The sequence below is a fragment of the Tiliqua scincoides genome, chromosome 1 (assembly GCF_035046505.1).
Source record: "Tiliqua scincoides isolate rTilSci1 chromosome 1, rTilSci1.hap2, whole genome shotgun sequence".
Lineage (NCBI taxonomy): Eukaryota > Metazoa > Chordata > Lepidosauria > Squamata > Scincidae > Tiliqua > Tiliqua scincoides.
The window spans coordinates 52,826,052-52,835,667 of record NC_089821.1 but is presented as its reverse complement, the minus strand read 5'-3'; the positions used below and the strand labels follow the sequence as shown (position 1 = coordinate 52,835,667).

Sequence of the window (9,616 nt, the reverse complement as noted above, 5' to 3'; positions counted from 1 at the left end):
ATAAGGTCTCTTGTTATCTGGTGTGCTCCCTGGGGCATTTGGTGGGCCGCTGTGAGATACAGGAAGCTGGACTAGATGGGCCTATGGCCTGATCCAGTGGGGCTGTTCTTATGTTCTTATGTTCAAGGAGAGAGAGGAAAAAGTGGGAGACAGAGAAGGAGAAGGAGAGAAAGCAGAAGTGGAAGTGGGGGAGAAAGAGGTGGAGGAGGAGACAGTGAGGAGGACAAGTGAAAGGAGGAATAGAGCTGGGTTAACTGGGCTTTCGAGGACTAGCCTGGAAACCTAACAACATTTATAACACTGAAGATGCATTCCAGAGTTTCAATCAATTGACTTACAAACGTTGAACACAAGCAATTTGTAAATGAGGGACTTCCTGTACTCTTACAAGAACTCAGAAGGGAACTCATGTTCCCTTACTTCAGTGGCTCAGTGGAATATAAAAGCAACCACTGTACCTCATAGCGCCAGGACAGCATAGGATTGGGTGGTAAATCTCTTAAAAGTTTGCGCCCATGACATCTGTAAGTTCCTTGAAATGCTAGTTTTTTCACATTGGTTTACATGAATACAACTCTTCATACTTCCCAGCTCAAAGAGCAATGACATAGTGCTAAATCCAGTGTTTGAATTATACAGGGAATTTCCGCTAGGAAAGTCCCTAATGAAATTAACTACTCCCTCACCCATCTCCCCCAAATTTCAGTCAAATCATGCTCCTCTATAATTTGAACTCTGGATAGAGCTAATCTTGAAACACTGCATGTGCATGGTTGTCTGGGATTGCAGGTGCAATACACAGCCATTGAAATCAATAAGCAATTTGCTTTAGTTGATGTGGGTGGCCTCTTATATTGGAAATAGTATCTTCAATTTCATGAGATCCAACAGTGTGACTGTGGAATGAACCATCCTACATCTGGGAGAACTAAAATGAATTTACTTCCAAAAATTCTTCCCTATGACAATTTTTAATGTTCTCCAAACCTTCAAAGACTTTTTCTTACTACATCTGAGCTGATTATTTTAGATCTGATAGCATTTGATAGTTGACTTGCAATGACATTTAATGGTTGATACCTTGTAAATTTCACATTTCATACTGCCAAAGGAAGAGATAGCAAGAAATTGGACATTAGAATGTTAGCCCAACATTTCACATTCAAATGACCATTTAAACATTAGATTTCACTTTTAAAATGTGTAAATCTAAAAATGGGAAATTCCAGCAAATTATGAACATGTGAGGATATTTGGCTTTCCTGTAAGCTGAATCTTATTATGAAAAGACAAATGGCATGGTGTAGGACAACCTAGTGAAAACTCCCACTCTAGACATTATGTAAACACTGCCTTATTGCTTCCATCTTGTCAGGGGTTCAGAAATTGTCCTTCTGCAACATATAACCAACTCACAGCATAAAGCAAAAGGCTGGACATCTCACGTGTTACTTCTGTCACTTTGCAGTAGGATAAAGGCAACTTCCCTGGGCAAACAGCAACCATGGGGAGGGAGATGATTCAGACAATGATCACGGCAGGCACAGAGTTGACTCGCACTGAAATCTCAGTCCACATTGTGGTGCTCTGTGGCTGTTATTCAACAAAAAATGAGTGAAATGTACTGAAAGTTGCATATCTAAGGCATTGTTAAGGCATATCTATGCAAGAGCAGCTATGCTAAATGAAACCTTGATTGCTGCTGATTCACTGCAACAGTGAAATCCCAAGCCAAAGACAGATTTATAAAATAATTATAATAATAAATAATAAAATAATATTAGTATTATTAGTATTCAATATTATTGAATAATAAAAGCTTCTTCAAATATGTTAGAAGCAGGAAACCCGCCAGAGAAGCGGTTGGCCCTCTGGATGGTGAGGGAGGGAAAGGGGAGATAAAAGGAGACTTAGAGATGGCAGAGAAATTAAATGAGTTCTTTGCACCTGCCTTCACGGCAGAAGACCTCGGGCAGATACCGCTGCCCGAACGGCCCCTCCTGACCAAGGAGTTAAGTCAGATAGAGGTTAAAAGAGAAGATGTTTCAGACCTCATTGATAAATTAAAGATCAATAAGTCACCGGGCCCTGATGGCATCCACCCAAGAGTTATTAAGGAATTGAAGAATGAAGTTGCAGATCTCTTGACTAAGATATGCAACTTGTCCCTCAAAACGACCACAGTGCCAGAAGATTGGAGGATAGCAAATGTCACGCCTATTTTTAAAAAGGGAAAGAGGGGGGACCCGGGAAACTATAGGCTGGTCAACCTAACATCCATAACAGGTAAGATGGTGGAATGCCTCATCAAAGATAGGATCTCAAAACACATAGACGAACAGGCCTTGCTGAGGGAGAGTCAGCATGGCTTCTGTAAGGGTAAGTCTTGCCTCACAAACCTTATAGAATTCTTTGAAAAGGTCAACAGGCATGTGGATGTGGGAGAACCCGTGGACATTATATATCTGGACTTTCAGAAGGCGTTTGACACGGTCCCTCACCAAAGGCTACTGAAAAAACTCCACAGTCAGGGAATTAGATGACAGGTCCTCTCATGGATTGAGAACTGGTTGGAGGCCAGGAAGCAGAGAGTGGGTGTCAATGGGCAATTTTCACAATGGAGAGATGTGAAAAGCAGTGTGCCCCAAGGATCTGTCCTGGGACCGGTGCTTTTCAACCTCTTCATAAATGACCTGGAGACAGGGTTGAGCAGTGAAGTGGCTAAGTTTGCAGATGACACCAAACTTTTCCGAGTGGTGAAGACCAGAAGTGATTGTGAGGAGCTCCAGAAGGATCTCTCCAGACTGGCAGAATGGGCAGCAAAATGGCAGATGCACTTCAACGTCAGTAAGTGTAAAGTCATGCACATTGGGGCAAAATATCAAAACTTTAGATATAGGCTGATGGGTTCTGAGCTGTCTGTGACAGGAGAGAGATCTTGGGGTGGTGGTGGACAGGTCGATGAAAGTATCGACCCAATGTGCGGCAGCAGTGAAGAAGGCCAATTCTATGCTTGGGATCATTAGGAAGGGTATTGAAAACAAAACGGCTAGTATTATAATGCCGTTGTACAAATCGATGGTAAGGCCACACCTGGAGTATTGTGTCCAGTTCTGGTCGCCGCATCTCAAAAAAGACATAGTGGAAATGGAAAAGGTGCAAAAGAGAGCGACTAAGATGATTACGGGGCTGGGGCACCTTCCTTATGAGGAAAGGCTACGGCGTTTGGGTCTCTTCGGCCTAGAAAAGAGACGCCTGAGGGGGGACATGATTGAGACGTACAAAATTATGCAGGGGATGGACAGAGTAGATAGGGAGATGCTCTTTACACTCTCACATAATACCAGAACCAGGGGACATCCACTAAAATTGAGTGTTGGGCAGGTTAGGACAGACAAAAGAAAATATTTCTTTACTCAGCGTGTGGTCGGTCTGTGGAACTCCTTGCCACAGGATGTGGTGCTGGCGTCTAGCCTAGACGCCTTTAAAAGGGGATTGGACAAGTTTCTGGAGGAAAAATCCATTATGGGGTACAAGCGATGATGTGTATGCGCAACCTCCTGATTTTAGAAATGGGTTATGTCAGAATGCCAGATGCAAGGGAGGGCACCAGGATAAGGTCTCTTGTTATCTGGTGTGCTCCCTGGGGCATTTGGTGGGCCGCTGTGAGATACAGGAAGCTGGACTAGATGGACCTATGGGCTGGACTAGATGGATCCAGTGGGGCTGTTCTTATGTTCTTAATTACTCCACCAGTATTATAAATAAGGATCTTTATTTTGAACACTGTTGAAAACATTCTCAGCATCCACATTGTATAAATATATAAAGTTAAACTTTGGCACGACAAACCAAGCAACATTAAATACATAATTTTTTTGGGGGGGGGGGGGTAGTTTTCTTGGAATCTTTTTTTAAATTTTTTTTTATTTTTGCAAAGCAACTCTTATTTACACGTATACAAAATAAGTATTCTTTTAAAAAAATGGTCCACAACCTTTCCTGCATATATGTGGATGAGTCTGTTTTGGAAAGGAATTGCAAAAAATAAAATAAAATAAAGTAAGGCTGCAAACCTGCAGTTAGGCTGCTTAAAACCTATTGATAACAAAAGTTATTAAGCTGCAGGACTGCAGCAAAAGACTTCATTTCTTCATTTATGAAAAAATCAAAGGAAATCCTAAAAGGTGAGGTTCCCTCTTTTCAAAGCACGTTAAGCATTGGCCATTTTATGGTACACAATCTTTTTTCCTCTATACAAATTAAATAGCTTTTGTTTATAACCAATAAATAGACTTATTTTGAAGTAATACAAGCTTGAAATATTCATAGGAATTATTAGATACAATTTAAAATGGATAAAAACTAGTATTGTCTTTTTCTGATCTTTGGAAGGCAGATTTAAGTATATTTGTGAGCTACTTCTGAACTTGCACTTGCAGTTTGTGTCTGCCACTGTGGCTTTATAGCACTTGGTAGATAGGATTGCTGTTGCTCGTAGTGTCCTGGGGGAGCTGAGAACAGCTAGTTGGGGAGGGGATTTGAGCTGCTGTGTCGCTCAAGCTGGCCCCTTCTTGGAGAGAACAGGGGCTCGCCTCCGTTCCATTTTCCACTGTGGGCAGAGTGGGACAGGTGGCGCTGTCTGTAGAAATCCTCTCCACTATGCTGGATAAGCAGTCGAGGCTGGAAACAACGGAATTCTTCCCTTGCTTTGAATCTAAGAACAAGAAGATCAATAAAACTAAGACATCACCAATCAATACCCAGAAAAATCTATTCAGAGGGTCTCAATTCTCTCTCTCTCTCTCTCTCTCTCTCTCTCTCTCTCTCTCCTACTTAGAACAGAGCACTGTTCTAGGGCACTGGTTCCCAAACTGTGGGTCAGGACCCACTGGTGGATTGTGACCTGATTTTCGGTCGGTCACCAAAGGGGGATGGAAAGATCATATAATTAATAGCCTCAAGCCCTGAAGCTATTCAAAAATCAGGCACTGTAGCTGCTAATAATCCTGCAAAGAGCTGAGTTCCTGCAGTTTGCAAGCATGTGTAAATATAAGGAGATAAATGTTTGAGGGTCTTTTTCCTGGTTACTATTAATTATAAATAAATAAAATTTATTTCTAGATCTCCTTTTTTAGAAGTCTGGTAAGCCCAGGTGGGTACAGATAGAGTGCAGTTTTAAGTGGGTCCCGGTGCTAAAAAGTTTGGGAACCACTGTTCTATGTATACTACAGATATACTGCGTTCAAAGATCTCAGCCTAGAATAACCCATGTTTTCTTGTAAGGCAAAGACTCACCACTTAGTGTTTCCGTATAGTAGCTGCTGTCATAACTGTTCCTTCGGCGAGAACTGCAAGGAGGTCCACTGTAGTCCAGCTGAGAACAAAGCCCAACAATGCAAGACATTAGACTAGAAACGGGATCTAACTAGGGCAACCAGGTGTGTGCACAGAGCAGAGAAACACTACTGTAACAATCTAGCCCTCTAATTATCAAGGGGAGCTGAGTCACCTTAAAGGCTGAATGATCCTTTTTAAGCTCTCTGTGCAGCCCTTCAATGAATAGCACTGTCCGCCAACTGTCGCACAGTAGTCTTAATATGTTTTCCTGCTGACATTTATTTTGTGATCAATATGTAATAAATGGCAGACAAACTTAGCTACTATAGAATTCCTATCCTGTTTATCAACTGCACACAAATACACACTACAAAATTCAATTCTTTGCCCATGGATCCTTAGCTCTTTGAGGGAGATTATGCTGAGAGTTATCAGTGACTGAGGCAAGCCAATGAACTTAATGACTGAGGAAGAGTCTGAACCTCCTTCTCTTATGCAGGTGTAACACTATGATATGACCAGGAAACCAGGTTGCAGATCAGGGCTTCCCCAGCTTGACTCTCACCTCTGCCATGAGCTTGTTAGGTGGCCTTGGGCAAGCCAATCCTTTTCAGCCTCAGCTCCCCAGCTGCATTATGGGGCTGATCAGGCTTACCTTATAGGGTTGTTGTGAGCACTACATCTATATAAATGACACACTCTGCACATATTGAAAATGCTATTCAAATGTTAGCTATTATATTATGTCCAAACTCAACATTAACACTTCAGCACATTTGGATTCCCCCAAAATTGAGAGCTCAATGGCATGTTATTATGGCTACATGCTCGCTAGCATTTATCAAGATGAGATTTACAAAGTAACTAGAGGCCTTCAGACAGTATTTGGTTAGTGGCTAAGCCAGCCACTTCCACACTACCTCCTAAGAGGTGAACTGGGGAAAATCTCTTCCATCTCCCATGTCTCTCTCCCTATACCTGCCCCTAGTGTATACTGTCTGCCAGCCATCTCTATCATGTAAGTACACACCACTAATGGCTGACTCTTTTCTCCCTTTTCTTGTATCCTGCATGTGTGACTGTCATAAAGTTAAACTGCCACAAGTACAAGACAATATAAGAAATTACCCTTTTGTATCTCACTACAAAGTACAGCCAGTCCTTAAATATCTTGCTAGCTTTACTATTCCCAATTCCTTTGAGGTCTCATGTAAGTTACCAAATAACATTTTGCCACACTGCTTTTGTACCAACTTATTTTTATGAGCACCCTATATAGAACACTGTTTCAGTTATGCACTAGTGCTGGAGAGTCTCCTCTTTGGACTGCCACATTCCTGCGGGGGTGGCTAAGACCAGGGTGTGATATTAATAATTGCCCATTGTCTCAAAAATTCATTTTTCTTTATTACATATGGAGCTGTTGCTATGAAGGAGAGGAGTTACAATCAGTGACTGCAATAATTGATTGAAGGATGATTTTAAAATGCACTAAATAAATGATTAAAATTAATCTAAGGAGTCAAAAAGGCAAAGACCAGAAAGTCCAAGTCAGTTTACTGGTATTAAACACACTTAATGATTAGATTTCAAAAGGAAATCAATGTCACAGGTACCAAGAAAACACAGGGGGACAGTTTCAGAACTTCACTATCTCTTTACGAAACTGAAAACAAACAAAACCACTTTACTTTGGAAGGACAGAGGGAACTGAAGTTCAGAAGGCTGCCTGCATTGTTGGGCAATAGCAATGATATGGCACCTTAGGTAGCCAAAGCCTGCACATGTTTAAAGTTCTACTGAGTTAAGTGGGGTTTATTCTTAACCAAATGTGGGAGAAGTTGGCAGCCTAACCAGTTCACTATGACGTGAGAGTTTAATGGCTTTCTCTCCTCTGCTCATCCAGAATGATCTACCCTACTGGAAGTAGGACAATGAGATGCTTCCCTGTATTATCCTATGCCCCTTGAGAGAACAGTATGGAGCTCTAGTATATCTCCCAATCACCAAGAGAGGTAGGGAATAACAACCCTATCCTATACCTGTCTATTCAGAATTAAGTCCTCTTATAATCAATGGGGCTCTCTCCAAAGTAAATATGGATAGCATTGTAACCCAAGTCTCCTGTAGCCCAGGCATTGGGCAGAAGAAGGCCTCTTTTTTTTCTGCCAAGGATTTTGGCTCTGTGAAGGGAATCCAGTAGTAAAAGGCTGCAGGAGAGGGCTTGCCTGTCTCTGGAGCCAAACAGGACTCTCAATCTCAGGGCTCCAGCAGCAGGCTTATTCCTTGTTCTCCTTGGTACAAGGACAAAAAAAGAATTCTCTTATGTCCCAGGATAAAGAAGACAACTTCACTTCTTTGTGCCTGCGCCGCCATGTTTTCAGAGACAAAGCCTGCTAAGAAGCTGCACGCTTTGATCTGGAAACCCTGGTCTCTAGTCCAGCTGGGGTTACTCTGAAAAGATGGAAGACCTTTCACTGGTTCAAGGTTGGGATCAGTTGTGGCACTGAGGCCCAAATCCTAACCAACTTTCCATCACTTGCACAGCTGTGCCAATGGGAGGTGTGCTGCATCCTGCAGTTGGGGGGCACTCACAGAGGCCTCCTCAAAGTAAGGGAATGCTTGTTCCCTTACCTCGGAGCTGCATTGCCCTGATGTCAGTGCTGGAAAGTGGGTTGGGATTGCGCCTTGAACGTAGTTTCAGGTTGGGCCAACCTTCCCAGCTTCATTCCAGCAGCCAAGCAAGGCAGGGTGAGGGAAAGCCCACCCCAAGCGGCCGGGTTCTTCTCCCGCAGAGCACACTTGCCTGCCAGACTCACCATGCCGTCGGAGCAGCTGGAGCGGGGGCTGGAGGCGTCGGACTCGCCGCTGTAGTGCTCCAGCACGGGGTAGTAGGCGTCCTCCTGCTCGCGCAGCAGCGCCTGCAGGCTCTCGATGTAGCGGATGGCGTTGCGCAGGATCTCCACCTTGGGCAGGCGCTGGTTGGGGTTGGTGGAGGTGCAGCGCTTGAGCGTCTCGAAGGCCTCGTTGACCTTGCTGAGCCGCCGCCGCTCGCGCATGGTGGCCGCCTTGCGCCGGTCGGCGTTGGTGGTCTTGCGCTTGCAGGCCTTGCAGGCCCACAGCAGGCAGCGGCCCGCCTGGTGGTGCCCGCTGGGCGCGCGGATGTGCTCGTCCTCGTGGGCGCCGTGCGGGTGGCCGTGCTCGTCGGCCTTCAGCGCGTGCACCAGCCGCGGGTCCAGGTCCTCGAAGAAGCGCATGTCCGACGTGTTGAAGCAGGGGTCGTCGTAGAAGTCGTCCGCCCCGGAGAAGGAGCACAGCGAGCCCTCGGCCATCTCCAGGTGGCCCAGCACGTCCATGGGCGCGGCTGCCGCCCCCACCCTGCCCGGGGGGCGTCGGCAGCAGCAGGCAGAGTGGCGCTGGCTCCCTGGTCGCCTCTGCCCCGGCACGCTCAGCCTGCCCCACGCCCTCCCGCGGATGCCATCCCCGCAGCTCTCCTCGGGGCTCTATTTATCCCAGCAGCAGGGAGGGTGGGCATGCCTCCCCCCCCGCCACCTCGCCTCCACCTGCCGGCCTATCCCCAGAGCCAGTGGCTGAGGTCTCCGGGAGGGGAAGAGGCCCTCCGCCTTCTGATTGGACGGCAGCGCCAGACCCCGTCTGGCAAAAGTTGGGGGAGACTTTCCGCAAATGTCACACTGCTTTGCAGCCGGAGCCCGTGTGCACTTTTGCCTTCTGCTCCCACGCTGCTTCCGAGGGTCTTTGGGGAGGGGGGCTCACCCCTTCCTTCCTTCGAGCTGCCCTTCGTTTTGGAAGGACTTTTTGGAATACTCCAAAGTGAATCAATGCAGACAGGCAGACGTGTGTGCAAGTCCAGCCTTGAGGTTTTGGTTTTTGTAGTTGCTGCATTCGATTTTCTTATTATGTCCTTTCTCCATAAGTGACCATCACTCTTTCCTTTCAAGAAATTCTTGTCTGTAAAAAATAAATTCAGATCTAGCCAAAGATGAAAACCTATTAAACTTTTTTTTTTTAAAGATGAAAACCAATTTAACTGATTTTTGTTTTAAGTTATAATTGTCATGGGATTCATATGTTGAGCAGTTTGTGGAGTCTTTGGAAGGTGAGATTTTCTTTAAACGTGTGACTGACTTCTTTTTTTCATCCTCGATTCGAAGAGATTTTTGGTGGACTTTCCAATCGCATTGATGGAGTGATTTTGTTGTATTTCATATTTTCTTGGCAATTATTTTTTTTTTTTTGCAAGGCATCTACCCTTTAG

At 44.9% G+C, this 9,616-nt stretch overlaps 1 protein-coding gene across 1 annotated transcript; it reads right to left on the bottom strand.

The window, feature by feature from the left end:
- Window positions 1-4,463: 4,463 nt before the first annotated feature.
- On the bottom strand, window positions 4,464-8,696 carry MYOD1 (myogenic differentiation 1). The gene is made up of 3 exons (XM_066635796.1): window positions 8,160-8,696; window positions 5,299-5,377; window positions 4,464-4,717 (listed from the first exon to the last, which is right to left on the bottom strand). Exons 1-3 carry the CDS (start codon window positions 8,694-8,696, stop codon window positions 4,464-4,466), a joined length of 870 nt encoding a protein of 289 aa, XP_066491893.1.
- Between the last annotated feature and the right edge of the window lie 920 nt (window positions 8,697-9,616).